The sequence below is a fragment of the Gavia stellata genome, chromosome 2 (genome assembly GCF_030936135.1).
Source record: "Gavia stellata isolate bGavSte3 chromosome 2, bGavSte3.hap2, whole genome shotgun sequence".
NCBI lineage: Eukaryota > Metazoa > Chordata > Aves > Gaviiformes > Gaviidae > Gavia > Gavia stellata.
Window position 1 is genome coordinate 52,202,286 of NC_082595.1, and position 27,491 is coordinate 52,229,776.

Here is a 27,491-nt window from a genome sequence, read left to right on the forward strand (position 1 = left end):
TTCAGGAAAGAATCCACAATAAATGAAAACAAGTATGGACTCCTGTAGAAAATTTTTGCTGAAACCAAATTTGTAAGACTTAAAAGCATTTGAGCAATCTGGTTGCTTACAGTTTAGCTTTATCACAAACTTGAAAACTTAAAAATGGCCATCTCATGACAGATCCATCTAGTCTAATATCCTGTCTGAGAGTCCTATTGTTGTGTGCTCTTTGCTCTGATGAAGGCCAGAAGTACAAGTGAAAACCATAGCAAAAGAGGGTCCTTGTCTTTATTTTGGCCTGGCCAAGATCCAGCCACTGTTCAAAGGCAATTTTTAATGTTTTCTAGAAAAATTTTTGGAGAGCATCAGGTTGACGACGACTCATTTGGATTTATTGTAGTAGTATCTGATATGGAAATCTAGATCATACATCTGCTTGCAAGACTATCTTAAATAGTGTACATTTCCAGAAAAAAAAATACAAACTATTTATTGGGAGACAAATGTCACTGGAAATATTTTTTTGTATACAAAGATTCTTCTTTTCCATAAAAAATTACTACATTCTCTCTCAAACTTAGGATCAGATTCATTGAATTTCAAATGCACTGAAAGCCTGTTAATTAGAAGCAGGAACAATTGAAAATAAATAGACTTGAGTTGTATTTAAAGTTAAAATAATGACACCAGTTTTGCACATTCTTAGTGGTCAGTAAGAAATGTGCCTTCCAGCTTAGTGGTAGCTTGTAACAGTAAGTGCTCTACAGTGCCTATCCTAAAGGTGACTTTGTTTCAGTTACATATACTGTGGTTTCATATATTCAGTTAAATATACTGTGGTTTTCAAAGTACCTCAGGTTTTCTGTAGTGAATGATTTTATAATAACAATTAAAAAAAATGTTTAAATCCTTGGATTTTATGTGCATCAACATTTTTAAAGGTTTTTGCAATATTGTCAGTGCCTAATTCTATCCTCATTAATGTCAATAATTCCCATTTTAGTCAGCTGAAACAAAGCTAGACCATTGCTAAGCATTTCAGAAAATCCTGCCCTTTAGGGACAGGGATATCACAGCTGTCCAGGGATACTGTCCAAGAAGTTAGGATCTGGAAAACTGGTCTACTTGCTGATCAGACTCATTAATCTTTCTTTCTCTTAAATATAACTGTTCTGATTTTCAGGTTAGATCCCTATGTGTGTCTGAATATGCCTTATACAATTAATATGTTATGCCATAAAATCAGAATCCAGAAAACATTTATACCCATTAAGACCAAAATACATGGAAGTCAGACTAACCTCTAGTGTGCATCCTTTGGTTAGACCAACAAAATCAGGACTACTCAATATATTATACGGTGTCCTTGAAATTTCAATCTCTTTGAGGCAACCTGTATATTTCTTTAAGTTCACTTCAGGCCTAAAAAAAATTTAGAAGTACAATGTGTTTTCAAAAATAGAGTTTAGGGAGAACACAGTCAGACAGACACACACACATGCACTTTCAGGTGCACAGATGCTTGATTTTTTTTTTTTTTTTACATACATACACTCAAATGAATGCATCTTGCCTTCTACCACCTATCAGCACATATCGCATTCTGCCTTGCATCACTCAAAGATGTAACAAGAGATTCATCTCATCTCCAATTGACAACAGTTCTCTTTTCCATTTTTTCTTTCTTTTCTCTAGGGTTGGTGGGTTTTTTTTGGTAAAGGAGTACTATCACCTTTGGTGTTTAAACACAGTGAGCTATGAAATAAATAGCTAGTTGTTCCTTAGGCAAAGCAGAAAGATGCAAGCTAGGAAATCATAACAATATGGAGAGACCTTAACTGGGAGACAGATGTTTCATTCATCTTTTTGCATGCTAGATCCTAATGAAAGAGGAACTTTAGCAGCATACAAACATTTTGGACAAGGTCTTTGCCAAAGACTGAAAAAAATGTTCTTTTTTTTTTTTTTTTAATGCTTTAGGAATTCTTTATGTTCAAGCGGACTGACATTTTTCTATGTGTTTTATATTCCCAGTATCTTTCCTACGAAAACTGCTGTGTATTTTCTTATGACACAGCAATACATTTGACTTTCTCAGGCAGTTAAAGAAAACAAAACACTTGGGTTTCTTACAGAACCTAACTATTCATTTAAGACAGGAAAATGCTGTAATGGAATTGCAAAGTTCCATGGTTTGGCTCATCGGCTGGTTGACAGAAGAAATGAGAAAACCCCTGAAAGTAACACCAAAGCTAGGAAGCTTGAATGCAAAAGTATGATTTCCCAGGCCTAAAAACACCAGAGTGAGACCATAACTGCTGGCAACATCTGAACCAGACTTGCAAGAAGAAAAGCTTTATACAGTCACTTCAGAAAAAAAAGTTGCCATTCATACCATGGAGAATAAATCCAAAAAGGAAAAAAAGCACTAGTTAGTTCACCCACAATATTACCTGTGAGTTTTTACCAGAATATCTGAATAATATGAACAGCCTAAAGAAAGAAAAATTAATTTGGAAAATACATAAGGAGTTAAAACTGTGGGGAGAAACAAACCCCAAACACTTCAGCTCCCTGGAAGGAAAGAAAATATTTTAAAGAATATTAATTACAAAATAAAACCATTCTGCACAGATACTGTTCAACTGCATGTTTTGGTACTGAAAGCCATTCTTTGCGTTATAGCCATCTTAGCAAGCGTGGTGTATTCTCTGTCAAATTAGCATCCTCTACATAAGTTAAAGTAAGCATCTGGTTTACTAAAATAATCCATATTCTGCTTTATTTACAGGCATGCAGTTATGGTCAACTTTCATTTTTGATTTTTTTTTTCCTAGCTCTTCCCCAGGTCCTTTACAGACTCATCTTCTCAGCAGCAGAACAGTTTTGCCATGTCACTGTGAGCAGTGCCCATAGTCTCCTGTCTTTGCCATCCAGAAACCATCCCTGTTCCTACCCGCTTCTTGCCCTGTCCAGTTACAGACTGCCCTCATGCTGTCCCGTTACAAACAGATGCTGTTATTTTGTAATGCCCAACCCGTATGAACTCTATATCCTAGCAAACACCAAACACTTGCTTAAAGTTTTCTTAAGACTTCCTTTTTCCCTTGTTCCCTTCCAAAACATACAAAACAAGGTCCAGGTTCATTCAGATCTTGCCTAAATTCTTGGCCTTTTTTTTTTTTTGCCAAACTAGGATCAGTTTCAAGGGAACACAAGCAAAGATTTCTGGAGCTTGGGAGGAAATAATCTTTCTCAGGATTGGGGGTGGGGGTGAAGTAGCATTTTTCTGATTCGAGCCAGGAATTAAGCTGACATAACATAGTGAAGTTCAGTTCACATCTGAGCATATCAAAGCAAAAGTAATGGACGTAAATAGTTGCAAACTGCAACCACAGTCAGAAATAGGTGACCTCCCCTATCCCCCCGCCTCCTCCTGTTCTTAAACTCAGAAGCGGCAAATTTCACAAAAATCTGCACCTCGGTTTCATACCCTGCTCAGTAACTACTTCACTGCCTCGGAGTGCAGCACTCCTCGCCTGACCCGGGCACTACGTTGCTCTCACAGCCTGGAGGTCAGAACTGAACTCGCCAATACAGCCTGCCGTAGCTTTGCTTCCGAGGCATTGCAGTGTCATAAACAAATACAGCTGAAGTAAGCAGCTGTGTGAAGAAAAAGAAGTTGTTTGTGTAGGTGTGTGCACAGCATGTTAGATGACAGTGTGAAGCACTTGGCAGCAGCTTTGCTTGTTGCAGCAGGAGTGACTCGCTGAATTAACAGCATTAGCATAACAGCTGGTATAAATACTGCCCACACGCTGCTTCTGCGTAGCCACCTGTGCTTTCAAGCTGCGCTTACTAGACACATGCAAGTCATGCAAGTAATCTGATTATTTTTACCTTGCTTTCATACTAGGGTGAGAGAGAAAGACAAAAAAAACAAAAATCAAAATTACATTAATTGTAGCAAATGATACTTATTAGCAAGGTTCAGATATTTCACAGTGAAGCAGACATACATCATTTACAAACAACACATAACAGATGGTGAGATGCTATATACACTATCAGGTTATAATAATTAACAGGGTTACTCTGCAAACAGTTACCTTAAAATGTAACATATCAGAAAGCTTTTATAATTTGTTGCTATAGTTGGTCTTGAGTAAAAGCAAACCATGTAAAAGAATTTGGCAGAACTGACACAACCTGTTAATTACAAAGTCACGGGTACCTCAGTGTCTATTGTTTACAGTAGCTCATCTTTTCCCTAATCCCCCTTTCACTATTTTTGATTCTAATTTACCATAACATTCATCTTGCCCCAGTGACTGATGAATCATAGCTGTGGGCAAAATGGTTACCACAGGTTCAAGTAGCTGTGGTACACTGATTTTCTAAGCAACCACAAAGGATTTGCTGGAAGATAATTGCTCTAGACATTTTGTTATGCACCGGTGTGATCTCACAATTACATAATATAGTGCTATATTTCATGAGCAAAATAGATCTTCGATCTTTTTATTGCTGGGTGATTTCACATCAGAGGTCAGTTATTAACCTAATAAATTAACAAATACGTCCATTCTTTTAGTTGCAGAACAGCCTGTGGACTAATCACAACAGTTCCTTGTGCACAAGACCACTTCAAGGCTGTCATTATGCCATGTACCTAAAGCTGACATAGATTAATGGGCTTGTTTCTGTGTTGCTTATCTGGTCATTGTAGCACAAAATTCTCTTGTTCTTGTCATTGCAAAACTGCTGAATATTCATTTAAAGCTTAAGTAAGTTTTTTGGTCTATTTAAAACCATGTAATACAGTCACTAAATTCAAGTATCTGTTATCCCGTGTCTTTTTAGTTTATTAAAGCTTAAGTTAAATTTTATCAATAATATTATGCAAGATTTTAGAAATAAATACTGGGAGTTTCATTTGCATAAGAAATTCAGGATCAAGCTTCTGAAGGGAAAAGGTTGCCATATTTCATTCTACTTACATTAAATATATCAAGAGTATTGTGTCATATACTTTAATTCCTGAATACAGGAGGAATTTAATCTAAGGAGTCCAGGAACTTATGTCTACAAATAATTTTAAATGATACCTAAACACAGTATTTTTATACATATTGAAAGTATACTGACCCTGATTATGCAAAAACGTATACCCATTTAACAGTAATCCCATGAGGAGTAGTTTGTAGTTCAATTTTTCTACTCATGCACAAGGTAAACACTTGTGCTTAATTTTGTGGAGGTATGGAGCCATTTCTGTAAGTTTGAAGTCACAAATTCTATTCATCAAATAAAAAAATACTTTAAGTCAGCTACCTCACGGCTCTTGCATATCATCAGAAAGTTGTACTGCACCGTTACCACTATTTCCATTGTATTTGTGTAATGTGAGCTGTGTGAAATACATTGAAATACACAACATATGCAAATAAAGCATTGGTCTGCTGTGGTTATATAGGGTACATTGGGAACTCACCATTCACTTACTGCAAGTGAACTTGAGAAATAGAGAGAATAAGATTACACTGCATATACATCCCCTTACCAAAGGTAAAGAAATTGGTTTGAGCCACATTACCTTAGATTTCTCAGGGTTGGCAATCCCCCAAAATATATTTTCTCATGCCCTTTTAAGTTGAGCCCAAAGTGGCTTCCTGTAGAAGTTGTTGCTATTGTCTCTTCTTCATTGGTGTCTATGTCTACAATTGATATGTTGGCTGGAAGAGATTTGAGATATTAGTTTCAAAATATCAGACATGAACAATGATGTCTTAATGTAAGAAACCAACAGAGAAATATCTGGGGGGTTAGCAGGTGAGGGGAGAGGCAAGGAGGGTTGTATTTTGCGATTAAGACACTGGATTTCCAAATTGTCAATTACGGGCAGGGGAAGAGACCTGCACTTTTCTCTGTTTCCATAACAACCTGAAAAGCTATAGCAATTCTATATGCTTTATTTTTATATATTCTCTAAACCTGTTTCAATTTGGTATGTTCTTTGTGTCAATGTAATTTGGGGCTGACACCTCAGGACAAATTCAAGACAGAAGAGATCTTTTTACATTTAATTTGTGATTTCAGTCCAAAGGTGGCCACTTGAGCAGGATTTTTTAGAGTAAAAGTTTGTTAAGCATTGCCATTATGTGCCTTAGAGATTGGTGATCAGTCACTCTAAACCATTTTCAAACCCAAAGCAGTCAGTTACTGTCATGTCTAATCTCAGTGGAGTCCATGATGCGCTACATACAACCATCCTGTTTAAATGCTTGTTCCATGTATATTTTTAATGTATGGATTAATACTGAATATAAAGTTCAATGAGAGAGACAAGTCACTGAAAAATGCTGAGCAGTCCCCAAGGAAGAAAGAGATATTCTAGCACAGGGATGCAAAGAAAGGGTTCTTTCCTTCTTTCCTTCCTTTCTTCCTTCTTTTTTTCTTTTTTCTTCAGATAGTTAAATGCAAGAGATTGCTTATAATGTACACTTCCCCTACTCCCCATCTACATACCTAAGGAATGAATTAAACCTCTATTTTAATCAAAAAAGTGACCAGCCTGATTTCTGGTTAAAGATGGAATAGAAGGAGTTTGGAGATGAAAGACCTGTCAACCTCTTAGGAGATTTCAAAGGGAGGCCTGGCTAGAAGAAGTAATGTATACTCTGTGGAGAGGAAGGAGCGATGGGAGGATGGGAGGAAGAGTGTTCTCTGGTAGTAGCTCTCCCCACAGGTGAGTGTCTTGTAGCAGCAGCTGACTAAATAAATGCCTTAAAAGAGAGAAAGAATGTGCAAAACCTGAAACCAAACTACTGTTTTCAGGAGTGAAAAAGAATTGAATGGGAGATAGACTTTTCTGCAGTATCTTACTGTAAATAGACTAATTTTCCTTTAATTTCTATACCTGTACCCTCTTTATAAACACATGATATGTTTGAATGGTATGAATAAAGTACAATTATGCAACATTGTATTTTATCTTAATACCTCCTGAGTTAAGTATGAACTAAGATAACTGGCTAGCAACAAGGCATTCCTTCTCTAAAGGTGCAGCGAATCTACAAGTGAGAGCTCTGAGTTATTTTGGCCAGTGTCCCGGCTCCCAAGTCTACTTCAGCCAAATGACAAGAGAGTGGGTCTGTGTTTGAGATGCGAAGGTCAGGTAGAGAGCTGGCACTGCAGGGGCAGAGGAGGAAGAGGCACAGCGAATGTCACAGATGCCATAAATAAAATTAATTTGGCTCAGGTAAGATTCTACCTATCCTATAATTAAATTAAAAACAAACAGAAAAAAAGGGTTTTGCCAGCACAATATCCAGCATTCTTTGCAATCTTACCAAATGCCAACACTTCACATTTTGCACCAGTAACAGGTTAAAGAATTAGTAGCGCTTTTGAAGATGTTCCCAGTTGTTTCTATGCAGATTCAGATCATGACACTCTGCATATCATCAGGGAACATAAGAGAGTTGTGTTTGTTTACTGAGACACTGTACTATAAGTACTGAAATCATTGCTTTTTTAAGCACTTTGAGAGGACTGTACAGCAGGAAAGCTTTTGCTGTCTTAACAAAAATCACACAGGTTTGTTTTATGATTTTGAGCAACATCAGGGAACTGATGAAAAAGCTTCGTTTTTCCCCACTCAGAAGCATTTTAGAATGTAATTTACACAACTGTAAAGCAGAATTATGCCTGAAAATTAAGCTACCTGTTCCTAAAAGGCCTGTTTGATGGTGCAATCACTCACATGCAACTGAACTCACCTGTAATCTAAGCAAAAGAAGTTGCTAAATCACTAGAACTTTACAATTCTAGCAGTTTTGCACAACATCTTCCCCATGATTAGATGGTTAGCTGTACTGCACAGGTAACTGGGAAAGTCATGGTGTTGACACCACAGGAACTCACCTTGCTTTTGAATTCTTGACAGGGTGAAAGATTTCCATTTGCCATCATTATGATTTTGGTTGCTGATAACAGAAGCTGTACCTGAACCCAGATCGTAGCTGACTTTTATACGCCCACCACTGAGTTCTACACTCATGAAATCCTTCTGTTAATGAAAAGGATTAGATCCACAAATTACAATTCTTCTTCATTTTGGTAAGACACTTATGACATTAAATAAACACTTTCTTTTCCTGGGTGACAATAGACAACTTTTTTCAAGCTTTTTAAAAAATCTATTTAGGCATTTACTGCCCAGGACTGTAATGTACAAAAGCCTGCTGCCAACAAATTCTTTTTTCCCCTTTTCTTCTCCTTTGGATTGCTAACTTAGTTGGCATTTTGCTAACAACTTAGCCAGAGTTTTGATGGGATGTCTGTACTTCTATTTTCTTAGGTTGAAGACAGAAATAAATGTTATAATTACCTGAAACTAATACTCAGCTTTGAGTATACAGTTAGTGCATTTACTACATACCTCGGCTGGATTTAAACTTGCAAGGTAGAAAACAAGAATAGTAAAGATGGTAAAATGGGCTTGTTTTTTCCAGGGTTTCCAGAGAGTAATCTGTACTGATGGAGCAACAGAGAGCTATGAACTGTTATTCTCATCAACCACTGACACCAATACCAGTAACTGAAGATGGCTGACTGGAGCAATGGTATATGCTGCAGTATCTACAGAAAAAGAGCTGGCAGGATACAAAGAGCAAAACAAATAGCCAGGGAACTGGATAGCATGAAAGGCATTAAGTAAGTAATGGTGGAACTATGACCCAGGACATGAATGTACTAGAGAAATTTTAATTATCATTTCACTCATGGCCAGTTCCACCTGTGCTCAGACGTAGGGAGAATGAAAATACTTTACCATGTGCTGATACTTATGCAAAACTATGATAACAATGTTATGTATATGAACATAAATCTACGTTAAGAAGAAAAGAGTAAAATTTAACAAACTCAGTATTCTAGATGCTTATGCATGTCTATCCATGCATTACTAGAAAGAGCATTCTGAAAGTTTTTACACAATGGGACAATATCTTAAGAGACAAATTGTATCAGAGACCAGTTGCCTTCCAGCTCTCAGTATTTATCAGAAGTTCAAGTAAACAATTTTTTCTAGAAAACTACATAAATTAATAATAATTATACAAAATAATTAGACAAAATCATCTAAAATAATTACATTAATTATACTTTCAATGTGCAATTATAAAAATTAATTAGAAAAACTACATAAGTACTTCATTATCATAATAAAATGTTAACTTTTACTATAGCCAGTCAGGAGGAGCACCCTCGTCCTTGATAATTCCAGCAATTCTGATAATTTTTCCCAAATTACAGGAATCTGAAATAAGACTGATTTACACAAACACAGTTTTTGTAAAATAGTGAGTGCTCAGTAATTCTTCAAGACGTCAGTGAGAACTGTTGTACATAATTTCTGTACATATGAAAAGGCTAAGGAAAGGACTCTGTTCCCAGCCAGGCATGCAAATCAATCTAGATCAGAGATGCTGAAGGTGAGTTATTCCTGATTCATGTGAGGATCTGGCCAGATGTCTTTATAAATAATTTCTCCCTGTTATCCACACACATTTGATAGTGTGTGTGAATAAAAACCTTGAACAGTTTTATAATTAATGCTTCTATTCTCTGTTTTAGCTGTAAAAGGCACCATTTGTAGACCTTGTAAAAATGTCATCACCACCACATCCTGTTTGTTGCACCATTCAGTTCCCGTTTCATGCCACTCACGTTAAACACAAACTTTTTCTTTACATCAGTAGGACTTCTATCTAAGACTTCTCTCTTCCCATATTCTCCCTGCCCTCACACTATGATCTTTTAAATTATGAATGTACAACCACAACAGGCAATTTTTGCACAGGTAAACACTTGGGATAGATGAAAATTAATTAATAATTTCATAGGAGCTGGAATTCCCCTCCGTCTAACATAATGCTCGCCAGTCAGTAAACACTAGGTAGTCAACTTCCACACTATAACATTGTCCTCACTTGGACAGCAGTGAAGCATCATACCAGGTAACATCATACCAGGACTGTGCTACATTAAATTACTATTTGTTTTCATAATATGATTAATTCAGCCACTGTAAAGACAGCATGAAACCTGTAAGGAGCGTGGAGGTTAGCTGTTTTTTCCTCACCAAGTCGTCAGTAGCAAGATACATCAGCAGGGCATTCGATGAGAAGGTCCTGAATTTGAAAATGACTGTAGAAATATTGGGGTTCCAGCGGATCGGGCGGCTCACCATGGCATAGCTGTCGCCGTCGAACTGGACTGTCCCTTCACCGTCTGCCACCTGTGGGCTGAAAAGGGGCAATTCCAACCAGTTAGTTTCCTTTGCCGTGTGAGGTTAAAAGAAAAAGAAGTGGGGGGCTAAGGGAGTGAGGTGAGGCCTCTTGGGAGTCTTCCTGAACTTGGTTTGATTTCATATCAAATCCCTGTTCTGACAAGTGAAGTTGTAAGGTCAGCTCACCGGCTATCCAACACAAAAGCACATCTGGGAGGAAGATGGAAGAGGATTATGTCGCATATATCTAATGGCCTGTAATGACTCATTTTGCAATCCTCAATGTAAAATAGCATTATGTACTCTTTCATCTTGTATATAATCTTGGTTTTGTTATTGTTAGTAGTTTTACAACCTCTGGAGAGTCCCAGACTGGAAACCCTGGCAACTGTGATTCTCTGTTTACCCACAAATTACAAACATGGCAAGAGCAGAAGCATCAGTTGCTCCACAGTTTTTGGCATTCCTGTCATTACAGATCAGAAAAGAACAGGCCTTGAGGTTTTTTGATATGATTTTTATGATAGACTCTTGTCCATTTCTGCCACACAGATCAGATAGCTGCAAGACAGCAATCTTTTGGTTTAATCACAAACATAATTGAATTTGAACAAGGGACCTACACGTGAAATATTGGCCAGGAACACGTTTCCCTTTTATCTTGGCACACATACAAGGATCTTGAATGTACACCTTCCATAGCTACATTTAACAGTTATGTTTTTGCAATTAGATTTTGCAGGAGAACAGGACTCTTTCTGGTACTGGAACAATGGGTTAAGGTAAAAGGGAGCTTTTAATATAGTTTTCTACAAATCTCAAATCTAGTATTCTTTTTTTTAATCTCCCTCTCACCCACCCCCCACTCCAAGCAAGCAGATCTACACTATCACTAATGAATGAGAAAATTAAATTTAGGTGAAGATGCACATAAAGGTTTAGGCATTTCTGTTAGGACTTGCTTGGAACTGAAATGCATATGTCCATCATCATGATCCTTAAATTTCCACCTAAGTGTCAAGGGCCTGCATTTGTACTCAAGGAAGTCCTCTGGTATTTCCAAAATTGTTTCTGTTCACAACTGGAATTTCCATCATTTTCAAAGGGCTAAGCCTTAGCAGGTTGTCAAACTAGCAGCCTAGTTTGAAAACTAGCCTACGCTTAACTTCCCTGACTGGGTCTACAATTATTTTACCTAATGCAGCATGAGCTCTATACTGTATACTGACACTGCTGAATTCCCTAAAAAACCAGGAGCATCTAAGAGGACAGTGCTGCTCTCACGCAGTGGGTCACTGTGAAAGTCATAAACCATAAACAAGGTTGTGAGAGACCCGGAGTCTGTCTTCTTCACATGATAATTCCCAGGACTGTGCTGTAGTATCAGGTGGTGCCCCCATGTAAGGCCCTCAGCTTTTGAAGCTGAGACATGGCACAGGAAAGTGTTTGATATTAGTTTGGTGGGAAAGAGGAATGATAGATGGGTCACAGCTCTCCAAGGACAAGGACACATCTGGAAAGGAAGTAACTTATGTTGTTTTAAAATTCCTGAAGAGAGTTCTGAGCCTACATGTGTGAATCCTGGTCCTGCCTGGATGGGCCATTTACCCCATCTGGAACCACAGGTCACTGACAAGGACAGGATTTCCCATTCTGTTTTGAGAATGGAAACACCTTTCTCTCGTGGGGGTCTCTGCTCACTACACTGGTGGCTGTGAAAGCCACCCTGAGGCACCTGACTCCGCCCCATGCTGCATGAGAGCTGCAGGCACCCACACCACAGCTGTCCATGAGCCAGATTCAGTCCCATGGTGGATTTCACCCTCTCTTATGTTTTGACTAATCCTGGTTACCGGTTAGCAGGAGTCGTTCCATCACAGCACTGTTACATCATCTTAATTCTGTTAAGACACCAACCACATTGATGACCCAGATTGAGTGCTTCCCCTCTTGGTGTAATTGCAACCTAACTTTGTATTTCCTACAACTCTCAGCATTGCATACAGGGAGCATAAGAAACAGTCAGTGCTTCACCTACCTGACAGCACATCCTTTGCAGTCACCTTCGATATCCCTGAAATTCCACAGTCCTATGGGCTTGCTGTCTAGAAAGGTTTCACCCATGCAGCCAGTGAAGGTGGTAACTCTTACAGCATCTGACTTCTGCAACAGAAAACACAAACCTCATTAGAATTCAATTTGAAGTGATCTACTGTGTCTGAAAGCATAACTGGTATGAAAATCACAAATACCAGAAGATGCTGGTTTTTATTTTAAGTATCAAGAATACTTAGAAGTCATCCTGTAGAACAAATGATCAGTGAAAATGTGAGCTAAACTTCGTATCAGTCAGGATGGAAAATCCCATTTATATTTGAGACTCTGGGGAAGGCCTAGGTGCAACGACTCCTGGAGAACGAGGAGCTGCCATGGCTTCCAGGTCACAGTCCGCTTTCCTGCCTATTCAGAGAGCTGCCCGCTCCCCCTTGTTCAAGGTCTACCTGCATTTTTATTGAAGACTTCATAGAAAGGACTATGAGGGATCTTGCCCACAATATAATAAGCAAAATGTTTCTACTGTACTTAATGCTCAAAAGCCTGGAAATTGAACATATTGTCCAAGTTAGAAGACCAACTGTGAACTCAACTGGCTACACCTGTAAAATTCATGCTGAATTTTGGATGCAGAAAAAAGTGCATATGGCAAAGCAATTAAAACTCATATCCCTTCAAAACTCATTAAGCTGGGGTCACACACATGGGGTAATGTTCATTAGATTATGACATGGTACCATGATCAAGGTAGTAATATTTGACAGTACACAGAGTACTCAGCTCAAAATTATCCTTCTAAAAATAGCTGGTTTCATTTAAATTTCACTTCATCAATATGAGCTGACTGAAAATGTATATACTTAGATATTTGAGATAGACAAGCACCTGCTGTTTTCCATACAGCAATTACGAATATTAAGATCTTGCAAGAGAATATGGAGAAGTGCAACTTGAAAATATTCAAGGAAAAGTATGACTCAAAAGACTTAATGTGCTGGTGATATTTCCCAGGGTAATTGTGAAGGTTTTAATTAGCAACAAGTATGAACTTAATGTCATTTCTGAGAAATTCACGGCATCTAAGTATCATAGTCTTCTGCTCAAGTCAGATGAAAGATGTTTTAAAAACTGAAAATGAGCCTTCTTTTTGAATACACTGCAAAGATGCATGCAAAAAGGGATGTGGACAAAATCCCAGGACAAATCTAAAGCACTCCAAAACGCAATAATATGAAAAAGCAGATTTCTGAGTCAAAGATTTAAAAAGTATCAGTGGCCTTGGTAAATGTCCAAAGAGCTTCATGATTTTAGAAAAGAGTCTCAGTTAAGGTCTTCATTTTGTAAGCCTGACAAGTGTACCACATGATGACAAAAATTCCCCAAAAAGTAAAGTTATTATTTATCTTTTAATTCACAGACTGTGTCTGAACAGAGCAAGTCTGATGATAGTGATTAAAACCCTGTATTGTAAATATATCAGGCATACCAAACTTACAATACACTGTCTTCCTATCTCTGCCCTTATCTTTATTTACCTGGAGAAAAAAAAAAAAATATTCTGGTTGGTTTTCCTGACTAAGATGAAAAAATGGAGAATTCCCCAGAAAATATCTGGAGAATCCTTACTGAGATTGAAAACAGCTGTTCTGGCATCAGACTTCTGCAGTATCCATTAATTCCTGTTCTGGTTCAGCATCGCACCTCATACTCGATCCTATAACTGTCTTACGTGCTGAATTGTGGTCACCACCCACCTTTGCCTCACTGTGTCTAACTAAAGGAAAAAAGAAAAATATTCAGGAAAGGGTTCAGATTTAAACATTACTATGTTCCAGGTCCTTTTGTTTACCCTGAAACATCAAAAGCCATTGAACCCTTTTCTCTCTAGAGATTCTGCTAAATCTCTATCTTTTTCCTAAATACACACTTCACGAAGCTTCATTGTTAAATAATTCTTCTTGACTAAATATTATTCAAATACTGTTAGTATTTAAATATTAAATAAATGCCCCAAATAAATACTCCTACTAATAAACATGAAGTAAAAGCAGTAGATACAACATTATATATTTAAAAATTCAAGCATCCAACTACCAAGCAGGAATCTGGGCTAAGTGCTGCATCAATACAGCCATCTACCATGCTTCTGATTAGGAGAAGTTAACAGCACGGGCAGAGAAGCTTCAGGTCTGCGCACCTACATGTCTAGGCAAATCCTAATAATCTTTCAAGAGCGCAGGTGTACTATTTGCTCCTAAAGCACCTACTACAATGATGCCAGCATATTAAAGTTTACTATTTCTACTGTAAGCAATAATGAAAATTGTCCGCATAAATAGCCAGTTAATACACTAGCACCAGACAAGACATTACCTTTATTTTTTCAGTTAAACCACCAACAAACAGCATGGCATTAGCATCTACATCCAGAATGGTATATCCAGGTGGAGAGACAGCACTGAATGTGGCTGGCACAATGCTGGCTTTAGGACCATCCAGAGCTCGCACTGATATTGTGCCATTTTTCCCAGTCCTAGAGATTTTAACAAAAGAATTTAAGCATACAGAGTCATTAGTTAAACCAAACACAGGAAAAGTCTATTTTAGATGGCATATTTTAATAGAGGCATGTATTACTGATTTGATTATGTTCCATTTTGATACAAATGAATAGACTCATATGCCTGCATAAGTTAAAGACATGAACACAGAACCAGTCTTTTTTTCTCATCTCAATGTCCTTTTTGAACAAAATTCACTATACAAATGAAGTGGAACTTTTGTTGACTAAAAGAAAGAAGTTGCATTTTTTAAATTATTGTGATGAAATTAGTGTTGAGTAGTTATTTCTTGATGTAACAAATGATGCAGGCAAGGTTCCAAATTAAATTTCTGAATTTCGTAAGGTTTATTAGATTACATTTAAACTGAAATGAATGATCATGTGATAAAGTACTTCAATTTGCTTCACTGTGATGCATAGAGTTTGCAGTTTCTGCAGTGGAGCTCTCCGGTTGCTCATCAAACAAGCACAAACCCCATTATGTTTAAGGATGTTACCTCATTGTCCTTTACGAACCGTATCAAATATTGATGGTAACAACAACACCACCACCAAAAGAATTTACCATTTGTTAATCGTTTCTGTAGCAGTTTGTTTTCTACTCCTTAGGTTATATCAATATAGTAACTGGCATGGAAAGTGTTTGCTGGCATTTTTATAATAGAAGGAACGGAATGTGGAGAGAGATGAGTCTTTCAGATATATAGAAAGGTATTTCAAAGGAAACTTGAATAATTTTGAATCCTTTGCAATAATTTGCTTAATATTACTTTCACTTACAGCAGTATGGATAGTAGCTTTCCATGGAAAGCTTACTACTTACCTAATAGAAGCAAACTATTAGGCATTTATAGTCATACCATAAATTAGTGTTTCCTCCCAGACAGATGGACTGTAATCAACACACATAATTTCTTATGGAGCCATAATATGATTGTAGAAATAAGCATGGAGTGTAACCCAAATCCTGTCATGTGCAGATGAAGTATCTAGTACGTTCAGTAATGTGGTGCAGTGGCTGGGAGATGAGGCAGGCAAAGCGGATCACATACTATGGATTTATGGATAACTTTGGAAATTGCTGCTTTATCTCATATTTAATGAGATGCTGGATTTCCCATGACCACTGTCATGTTAATCTGGAAATTCCTAACATGGATGCCTGATCTTGCAACCCTAACTAGCACTGAAACACTCAGCATGGATACCAATATTACACGGAACTTTTCTATGATGTTTGATACTTTATTTAGAAATACAGCATTTTAAATAAAACTTACTTTCTTTTTCCATAACAGTTTACAAAGAGTGTACACCTATCAAGAGTGACTACCTATGTTTTAGATTACGAGTGGTATTTCGCTGGCTACATGATTAGACTCTAAAAATTACTCAGATTTTTCTCAGAAAATGGATTTTATATCTGTATTTGTGAAAAAGGTTTCCAGAGAAAGGAAGGAAGCCGATTAAATAGAAGTGCTAAAATTCACCACAAATTTCCACATGTAGCTTTTCTAGATGAGAAGTTATGTATTCATCCTATCAACATACTGTCAAGTCACAGCCAGAAAGTAAAAAAAAAAACAAAAACCAAAAACCTTTGATTTTCTAAAGTCCTGAACTTTGCTGCACGCAAAGATGCAAAATTCCTTTTTGCCTAATTAGAAAAAAAAAAAGATTGGCTTGGGGTATTGAAGTAACAAGCAAACTAAAAGGTAAAAGCATACCTTTCAGGAAGAACTGTCATTTCTGTTAAATAAAGCTTCACTTGAAGAAATTACATTTAGAGCACAGCAAGGAAGACTGCATAACTTAGGCTACTGAATAAGCTAAATTAAGACATTGCTATCCTGTACTTACAGAATTCCTGGATTTAGAAAGTTTACTGGACCAGGGCTCTAGAGCGTGGAAAAATCCTATAAGACTATGCATTTTATAACTAAAAAAACTCTCTTCAGAAATTCCTTTGGCTCAGAACCTATTACACAAGAACCAGAATGAGTTGAGCTTTCTTATGAAATAACATAGAACTGGAAAAAAGCCATTTAAAAAAAAATATAGTTGAGACATTTCAGTTTTGGTAAATCTCTCCTGAACTGTGAAGCAGGGTTGCAAAGTAATTTTGAGGGTTTCCAATGAATGGGGAATACCTTTGTAGATCTATGCCATCTTGCCTGCTTTGTAGTCAAGCCTTTTAATGTGAAAAATACGTATTTGCAAAAAAACACTGGAGCTCTTTGATTGCCCACCTGTACCTTGATCTGGCAGCTCTGGAAACCATATGGATGGGACTCTTAGCTTCCTAGGGAATCTCCTAAGTGACATCTGGGGTATGCAAACATGTAGGTGCTCCAAATAATTTTAAAGAAGTTGGCAAAAGCCATCCATATTATTGTAAAGGATTTTTTAAAAAATTTCCTTTTAATGACAATATTTTACCTTTTATTCCAAAATCAACTGAATGCTAAGTAGATAGCTTTCTATGCAGCAGAAATTCCAAATTTTTACTTAATTTTTTCAGAAGGTTTATTGATATGAAGCCCTTTAAAGGATAAAAGTTCTCAATGTAATAATTGTTGGAAGACTAACTGTTGCTAAAGACTTTTGTTTATACTGCTTAAGTTTAATGCTCTCTGAAAGAAAGTCATTGGCACTTTCAATCTATATTGTACTGAAATCAAGATTCCAGTTTAAAAACACCGAGGTGCAATAATGCAGAAGTCACTGAGCAGACTGCCACTTTTTAGGGTGTCTAATATGTCACGAAGAGCACGGATGTCTTTCATCTTCAGACAGACTGAAATGTTAACAATAGAGTCTCTTGCATAAATAATTCTCTCTTATTTAGGGAGGACAACTGAGGTAGAAAAAAGAACTTGGCTAACTTGACAGCAAAAACACATTGCTATCCTGCGCATGACAAGTCATCAGGTTAGAAGGTATTGTTCTAGTGATAGTCAGTTCTTGCAACCGGTCATCAGAAAAATTTACGTAATGCCATGCATGCAGGATTTGCTCTTTAGGAGTTGCATGATGTAAATGAGATTACTTTTTCAAGTCATCAACATTAGATTACAAAATACCATGTAGACACGTCTGCCCCTTGACCCCTTGAAAGCACAGAAAATCTTCATTGGAAAGTATAGCTTAGATTTGCCACAGTAGTTTAAAACTAAATTCTTGCTGAGCTGGGCTGATTGTCTACAATGACTGGTGATTCAAGTGTCCTTTATCCTCAAAGGAAGGGTGCTGCTTAAACTTTGTCATTAATAATTAAAACAACTGTAATACTTAAATCACACTTGATTAAAATCACAACTAATCAGGTCCTGCTCCTAATTGAGGGTTGCTGAAGTCAAGTGACATTGTTTCACTGATCTAGCAAGTCTCAAAAATATTCTGTCATCCATTTGACTGTTTCACAAAACTGACATTGTTTGCATGTTGCAAACCTGCTTTAAGTCGTTTTGTCACATACTGTTATGCCAGATTTTGCTTTGTTAATTGATACTTTGATTGTTTGCAATTCTTGATGCCAATATCAGATTTGCCTCTGTAAGCAGGTAACTCACTCTGTAGGTGGCATTTGCTAAATTCCCGTGCCACCAAAGTATAGGGAATTCCCATAGGAATAAACAAATTTTACTTCAATTTCATTAAAAAAAATTAAGATATTTCCATGATAACCTCTGCATATACAATAAAATGCAAGTATTAATATGCTTTAAATAATAAGGTGATGAAAATTAGGAGTCCCTAGAAAACAGATGCAGTAATTATCAATTTAGTCTTAACACCCTGGCAATTTTGACTCAGATGTTAACCGAACATCTCTGATCATTACTCAACAGTCAACTTTTTCATATTTAGATTTTATTCAGTATACTGAGTGACCTTGAGAATTTCACAACCTCTGTGCTGCCACATCTCCTCTTTTTAAGGCCCTTTGGGATCCTTGATTAAGAACTGCTATCAACCTTTAAACCTACCATATCATTATTATTGTGTGTCAGTGCTTGTCACCACTGAAATCTATGGCAAAATTCAGCAAAGCCAGAATTTCATCTTATGTCCCCATCCTAAGTGGATGCCCTGCTCCAGCTGTTCAGGCAGCTCTGTCAGGTTGCTGAAAAAGTCTGTGGCTGGAACTGAGCAGAAATTTGCAGAAAAAAGGTGAGGGAATGAAATGAGTAAAACTCTCCAACAGCTTATGAAGGGAGTGAGAGGAGAGTTATCAAATGGACTAAAATGTTCAAAGTTGAAGACTCTTCAGTAGGGTACCTGATTTATGAAGTCTGCCTTAAGAATGCAAAATCAGTCCTGAGCTCTTCTTAATCCCACAAATCCAGCCAATGTCTCTGCAATGTAACTCTCCTAAACACTGCTCTGTACTTCAGATTTGTGCAGCTGTAATTGTTCTAAATTGCTGATCCAGCAGTTTGTTCAAAACTAATGGCATGCACACCCTATATATCCAGAACAACCAGCTTAATAGGCAATGTGCTTTTGTAGGATGTGTGAATTTTTATCCCATGTCCTGGCTCCATATTCTGCTGAAGCAGCTTTCTTCTAAATGAAAGTCTGGCATTACTGTGTCACAAAGCTATTTTAGTATGCATAATATGAACTGGTGAAGATTTCAACAATTCATATCGTACCCCTGTTTGTATTTTCCTAGCATTAAGGTTTCATTAAGCCAGCTTCTGGAGATGATAGTGCCATAATTTTATTTAATTCTCTGCTCTGAATGGCTGATTTCTGTGATTTCACTGAATTATTTAAACTGGATGCCATTTCCTCCTCAGAGAGCTACGGATGTAACCAGAATTAGAGTGCTTTGTTTTCTTTCTCCTTTCTCTAAGTTTCTGACTGTATTTTAATACTATGTGAAATTAACTGTAATGATGCAGGAGGAATTACTCAGCTTCATATCAAATTGCAACATAGATGACGTTATCTAAATTACTAAGATCTGTTCGGAAGTAGAAGCTAAAGGATATAAAGTTATGTAATCCTTATGCTGTAATTGCTACACTGCATGTCATGTGTTTGCTATTTGAATGGAAAATAGAAGCTTCAATTAACAAATGTGAAATTTGAATATTAAGCTATCTATATTTCTAAAGTTCAAAAGCATTCAACAGCTGATCTCAAATTACAAAGTATAGTTTAACTTTCCGGAATATTTTATCCTTGAGTTTTCATAAACTGCATCTTTTTAAATATCTCCAGTTTGAAAAGACATTCTGCCTACGGAAATGGCGTTTTGAGTAAGAATCAAGATACTGGTGTATGACAGACCATTCATTTGCAGTACTTTATCAAGACCAGAAATTCAGCAAAGCAGCTCCTCTTTGAATTTCAAGAATAAAAGAATAGTAGTTATCTGTTTGAGTGCCAAACCCCGTAACTGATTTTAAAAGGAAGCTAGTTGAAGAAGAGAATCAATAAAGTGATAGGTAAACAGAAGGGAATATAAGCAGTCATAGATTGATGATGCTAGAGGGCACATATAAGATGAAAATAAATTTCTGACACAGAACAATTCACATTTCAATAGTAATTGTAGTGTATACACTTTTGGTACTATTGGACGTAGCTTCAAAACTTTCATTAAACCAGACTAGAATTTCTTATATTTAAAACATCACCTTTATTTAAAAAGTTGATGTTGCAAACGTAGCAAACATTTCCACATAAAACTGAGGTATGCCAACTTGAGAACACTGGATTAGAAGCAGAACTTATTAAATTTAGCTACTTTTTCTTTAGGAACCAAATCTTGGAAGTGAAATATATACTTGCCTAGAGGCTTCAATCCGGTACCAAAACCCATCATCAATGGTAAGATCTGGATACTCTACCCGTCCAACACCAGATCCCACATCCCACAGGAAGCTCACCTTGCCTTTCCGCATCTCTATGGCCAAGAAGTCAGTCTACATGTAAAAAATGAAAATATAGAAGCAATCTCATACTTCAATTAAGGGAAGTTTTCCAGAACTCTTCATATTTCAGAAGGTCTAATGAGGCATCAGAAACCCATATATAGACAGTAAAGTATGAACATTAATTCTCACAGTGATCTAAAAGGAGATTCTCTTTTTCCTGCTTTCGTTGGTTCAAACAAGGAATCTTAAGCCAAAGACAGCAAATTACTTCTGTCAGCGATATGCAGCAAATGGCTGCTAGACTTACAGAAATGTTAATATTGTAGCCATCAAGAGAAGGATTTAACTCGGAGTAATGTTGTTTGTAAAACATCCATTGGATGGCAGAAAGATGTCAGGATTCTGGGCTAATACATGATGCCATCTAGCCTCTTCATTTTGTATTAGGTAAATAAAATATATAGTTCAAAATGTTAGAAATAGAATACTTTTCCCATTTACTGAATTATTATTGATTATTCTAGAAGTCTGTCTGCTATAGGGCTCATGGGAAAGCGAATCATTCATCATTATTATGCTTGGAAGGACTTGACTTAAAATTACAATAAATAGGAGCTTTGACAGATGCAAGATGGTTAGCTACTTTATTCCCAAGGAAAAACCCACAACCAACCCAAAAATTACCCTGGATGCACGGTGAATTTTAAAGCTCTAATGTAGTCTATGTACAAGTCTCCCATTTCATATCTAGTTAAAATAATAAAATATAAAAGGAAATTTGCTGGTTATATTTTAGAAGTCCCTATATTAATTCCAAAGACAGTAAATGTCTAGATTATCTTACGCCCTCTACTACTGCTTTGAAGCCTCTAGGAGGAAAAAAAAAGCCTTTCTCATCTTCTGTATTTGTCAGTAGTCTGATTTGATCAACCAACCCTGACATGAAAAGCAGGAGACAGACTTACAAACTTGGCACTTCCAAGGTAAAAAAGCAGATTATCAGCAACTACAGTCTTCACATTGACAATGACGGTGTTGTACGTTCCCTTCTTTATTTCTGGTCTGTAGGTGCGAATACAATTGCCTCCAGAAGATACAGACACTTTGATCTTCAAAAAAAGCATAGCAGAAAGAATTCAGTTTACTGCTTATTATTCCAGAAATAACTTTAGATGCTTCCAAATAATTATAAGAATATTATACGTTTTTTTTTCTTCCTTCCCATTTCTGTGTTACATATACCAGGGAGTTGCCTGGATATGCACAGGAGATAGAAATGGAATTTTCTTTCTGGGATTGTTTATTAAAAGGAAATAAAAGTCTTTCTGGCATTCAGATTTGAAAGGATGAACTGTATTGATTAAAAATAGCTAGAATATATACTGGTCTAATACAAGCAGCAGTGGAATTCTAGCAGGAGAGATAGTCTATAAGTAGAATGTGCAGCCAGGAAAATAAGCAGCACTCGTGAAGGGATCACAGCACATTGCTCTCGGGTAGACAGGATGATCTATTTTTTCCTTGTAATATCTTCGATTATGCCAATTTAAGACACCTTTTAACAATTATTTTTAAGCAACAGTTGTGCCTATCACTGCATTTACATAGCCTCTAATGGAGTTGGTATTCATAACTAAGTTTCATTTTCACAGCTGAGTGACATACGCATTTGGATATGCGTGCTAGTTTCCCCAGGCTCTGAGCACAGATAAAAACAGTATACTGTTTGCTTTCATAATGCCAGCATAGACATAATGACAGTACAATGGTATTTCAATTCCAGCTAGACAAGTTTATGTATTAGAGTAGATGTACATACTGGTATCACCTTATGCTTAGGGCAAACTTTGTCAAAAAGGAGACCCATTATATGACCAAAATCACCATTTCCCTATCTCAGAAATGCTGAGCAGTTAAGTACTTCAAAGCCTTCAGACAGAAGATGAATGTAACAAATCCATATCATCACTGTAGCTTGTCTTTCTGTCGTGAGCAAATTTCATTGCATATATGGAATACACTTCTTTCCCAGGATCCTATTATTCTGTCAATTTTTTTTCCAACCATTTTTGAGGAAGTTTTCTTAAGTACCATCTTCAGGAATTTTTTTTCTTTGCTATGTTAGGTCACAAGCTGAATAACCTTAGTATTAACCAGCTGATCCTCCAGTTTTGAGTATTACTGAGTCAGGGAGATGGACTCCAAACTCATTAAATGGACTAGAAATATATTCTTAACTCAAGTTCAAGTCCTCAGAACTGCTACAGGACAAAGAAAGTCAAGAATATGGGAAAAGCAAATACACTCAGTAATTTCAGTGAGTATGAGACTGTGTCATTCTCAGGTAATATAAGTTCTATGAAATGAAATCAGGGGCTTAATATCACTGCTGAGGCAAAAAAATACATTTTTGTTTTCACAAAAAAATCAATGATGTTGTAACTCTTCTGCTGTACTATCACCCACAATACTTCTTAAATAATAACCTTTCCAGAGACATTCCTACAGATGTTATCCATTTAACAAGGGCATGTTTTAAATGAAGAAACAAGACACAGAGAGAAAATCATCAGAATATTCTCTGTTTATCTGAGAAATTATACTTCATTATTTGCTCTCTTTACACGTGTTTAGAATTAGAAAGGATTCACCCTGTGGAAAAGAAATAGAAAAGTAGAAAATAAAATCCCATCAATACTCAAAAGGTCATCTTACTGAGAAAGAGGGCTTACCGAATTGGCTTGCTTCCGAGCTTGGTTTATCAGCTCTTTTATCTGAGATATGTTTTTCCCTAAGTTATCCTGAAGTTCTTTGATTGGCTTGATTTTATCTAGCAGGCGATCTGCTTCCTTTTCTAGGGTTTTAATAGTGGAATCTGCATCAGCAACTTCATAAGAAAGAAAAAGGCAGAGTTTTAAAGAATAGTGTCAGAGAGCAATTATACATTGCAATAATAAAATCCAAGAAATTTCTGCATACACAATACATAGGAGATTGTATATGCCACTATGAGGTACACACAGACCAGGAAGCTACCTGAATAGAGTAAGATAATTTAAGAATATCTAGAATCAAGTTAAAGTAGCAACAGTAGCAAACACAGGTGTTAAAGCAGGATTTTGAAGCAGTAACTATGCTTCATGTCAGGATGATATTAATGGAAAACATTTCCTGTAGCAAAATACACTTATGAATGAAATATTTACTTACTTTCTTTTTTAAACTCCAATATTGAAGAAGAATACTACAGTAATGAAAACTGGTTATTTTCCGTTAGTACTTTCTGAAACAGGGTTAGAATTAATTTGAAGTTAATTCTTGAATTAACTCTAATGGCCACAACTAGAAAAAGGCTTTATTCTGGTCATAAGTTTAAAATTCTGTATATGTGTATTGAAAGCAGATTAAAAAACAGTGGCAGTAAACTGCAAATATTCCCTTTTTTTCAGGTTAACTTAATAATTTCACAAGGATATTTTTTCTCTCTTTTTTGTTTAAGCTTCATATGACTTTTTTTGCCTCTCAACATACAAGTGAACAATGCCCTCTCTTTGACAATTCATCAACAGATCTAAGGATTGCAACACTTGGCTAGCATGAAGGTATGGGTTTGTGTGATGACACTGAAAGGGACAAACCTGCATTTACCAGAAGAACGTATATTGAATAATAATAATAATAATAATAATGATGATGATGATAATAATAATAATGGTTATCTAGTTTTTGAATAGTCACCCAGACACTGATACCAAACCTTCAAGATGCTTTGTAAGGTTTCACATAAGTGAAACTAGTTACCAAGTCACTTTATCTCAGAGCCTTCAAAACATAACTGTTTAACTATTCAGTGAATGTGAAATGTAGAGCACCATGCAGAAGCTTTGGTGGTAAGCAGTGAATCATCATTTACTGGAAAAGGCACAATAAAAGCAGCAAGAAAGAAAAGGTACGTACTGATTTCTGTAGGCAAGATATGGAGACAAAGAAAAGAAAAAACAGAAGATAACGTAAGAAAATGTTTTGAAGATCTAAATACAAATGTAAAGTAAATTAAGGGACAGGATTAGTCTAGAAAAAAAATATTTACCTTTTATATATTGCATATCTGTATAATGAGAACTCAGAGCCTGAATTCTGACATACAAGAGAGGCTATATCTACTTTAGCATGTAGTCGTAAGTGCCAACATACTCACTATATACATTTGGCACGGTTTACTCTGCATTTACTTTAATCTCATTCTATAATCTGAGTATCCATTAGCAGCTGGAGAGTGGTAAAAGTGTACTTCTGGAGAACATCTTCCAGTTAAGCTTTATCTAACATGAAAGAGTTTGCAAGTGTTAAGACCACTCCTCAATGTGAACCAAATAATGGTGACTGAGGACAGTCAAGAGATTCACTTCTAAATTATTGCTCCTAATCTCAATTTAAATGCTAATGTACACATAGTCTTAGAATACTTGGGCTGGGACAGATGGCCTGGTCTAGATGCAGCAGTACCAAGAAATTACTGCTTTTAGGCCACTTCTCAGTTGTCCATCACTATCCTGTGAGCAGTCATTACATCATAGATCTGCTTTTTCCATAACCGGCCATAATCTAACCACACTATTTCAATCAATAACTACTTTTCATATTGTCTAAATTAGTATGGATCAGTCTGTCTGATGGGGATTATACCTGGGGCTCACACATGTATCTCTGTTGATGAGGGATCAGGAACTTGCAATATACAGGTAGCGACAAACAGCCATTGGGATTAAATTCTTCCACTGATACAGCTACAATTTGAAGAAGATATTTGTCCTTAGAATGAGAATGACAACCTCCTAAACTGAATGTTTTTAGGTGCCCAGCTTCATCAAGCTGACAACAATCTGGGGAGCCCAGGTTAGCTGAGAAATTAGTCCTTCAGTAATTTTGTAAAGATACTCTGGTTTTGTGGTCAGCCCTGTCTGTATACTCCTATATGATATGTTCTACTAATCTACCATAAAATGTGTTGTAATTTAGAATTCAATTTTATTCATCATAACCAAAGTGAAAATGCTAAAGCAATTATCACATTTGATAACAGAATTCACTATCAATAAAAAAAAGCATACAAAGAACAATTCCCAGAATCTCCTCTTTTTCTTTCTTCTGAAGTGTCTTCAGTGTTCTACCAAAAATAGTAACATATATGAAAGAAGGCATGCATTTCTCCCAGAACTGATTATCTGACTGACTGAAGACTGCGTTAGTGCGTGGAATTTTGCTTGAATCAAGGAGTGAATTGCCAGTCAGAATCTTTGATTATTCACCTCCTAAATACTTTAAGAAGTACTCTTTGGAACAGATTTATCCACTACATGTTCATCCTGCTGACATTAGCTTTCTTCCCAACTACTAGCAGCAGTCCTTAAGATTTAAAATTCTTTTTATATATAAAGTCCAGAAAATAAAAGTGATAGAGATTCCTTTTATCCCAGAATACTGTAGTAATGCTATGTGAGTGAAATTCTGGAGTGTCTCTGTTTCGTTTTGAGATGTGGAATGAAAACCACAAACTGAAAAAAACCACCACCAAACATCCCAAAAAAGATCTTACTGTTCTTGATAGGATCCTTCACAACAGCATTTGTTTTCGCCACGTTGTCTGCAAGTTTACTGTAGTTGTTTCTCAAGCCTAGGAGATTCTGGTTGAGGTCTTTAATCTGGGCCAGGACGTCATTTGCAGTATCGTTGGCTTGTCTTGCTTTGTCTTTGGCTGCCTGTACCTTTATAGCTGTATCTGTAGGTAGAAAAGGATAATGAAATGATTGCCTAGAGTACAGAAGTTTCCTTCACATATCTTAAGAATAAAGTCGGGTCAAAATTCTACCATCTTAAACTGTGTTGTGCAGTTCTTTGAGAGGTCCTACTTCACATGTAATAAGACATTACTAATTGTAAGTATGGATTGCAGAATCTGAACATTTATGTCTTTTTTGAGATGTCAAATGTACCTGAAGAAAATGCTCCAGCTCCATTTGTATGTAAAGGACAAATAATTTTTATTAAGTAAATTTTTGTTGCTGTTGACTCACTGGTTAACCTCTGATCAAGTGTCAGATATAATATGTGATACTTACAATAGAAATAGGACTTTCAATGTTCTGATGTACAGAGTACAGGAATCTAACTCCATGTGTTTCAGCTAAAACTGCGACAAATAATCTTGTGTATCACAAGACCAAGAATTCATTGACTGAATTAATCACATACATCCATAGACATCCTTGGGAACCTTGAGCAAAACAATTAGTCTAATGCTGCCTCACCTCTCTGCCTGCAAAATGGAAATTAATGTTCTATCTTTGGGGTGAAAACATTCAAGTCTGGAATGTTTTTGATTCTGCTATTGATAAATGATAAACCAGACAGTAGGTATTTATTCAAATTCTGTGTTAGTAAATCAGATTATCATGCAGCTGTTGAGCAGCTCAAGTGCTGTTGCCATGCTGGGATTACATTACATGATCAGCCAGCAGCACAGGGTGTGCTGGGCTAGGGAGCTGCCAAATTTTCTGAATTCCCACAGATGGGAGGAAGTGAGCAAGTGGAAAATGTTGCAGTGGACACTCCAGCTTGCAAGGCATCCCATGTGAACTCCCATTCTACCACCACACCACAGTGGAGTTGTGGGACTCGCAGGAACCTGCTTTGCCACCTGCTTCCT

At 36.7% G+C, this 27,491-nt stretch overlaps 1 protein-coding gene across 1 annotated transcript in view; it reads right to left on the reverse strand.

The window, feature by feature from the left end:
- LAMA2 (laminin subunit alpha 2) overlaps positions 1–27,491 on the reverse strand; it is a 287,602-nt gene that overhangs the window by 24,739 nt on the left and 235,372 nt on the right. The window contains exons 43-54 of the mRNA XM_059831458.1: positions 26,382–26,564; positions 24,743–24,748; positions 23,518–23,672; positions 21,751–21,894; positions 20,700–20,833; positions 14,705–14,864; positions 12,315–12,439; positions 10,130–10,292; positions 7,909–8,053; positions 5,579–5,717; positions 3,883–3,894; positions 1,284–1,404 (exon numbers count right to left, since the gene is read on the reverse strand). Of these exons, the coding sequence (XP_059687441.1) occupies positions 1,284–1,404; positions 3,883–3,894; positions 5,579–5,717; positions 7,909–8,053; positions 10,130–10,292; positions 12,315–12,439; positions 14,705–14,864; positions 20,700–20,833; positions 21,751–21,894; positions 23,518–23,672; positions 24,743–24,748; positions 26,382–26,564 (1,487 nt within the window). The remainder of the gene's footprint in view (positions 1–1,283; positions 1,405–3,882; positions 3,895–5,578; positions 5,718–7,908; positions 8,054–10,129; positions 10,293–12,314; positions 12,440–14,704; positions 14,865–20,699; positions 20,834–21,750; positions 21,895–23,517; positions 23,673–24,742; positions 24,749–26,381; positions 26,565–27,491) is intronic.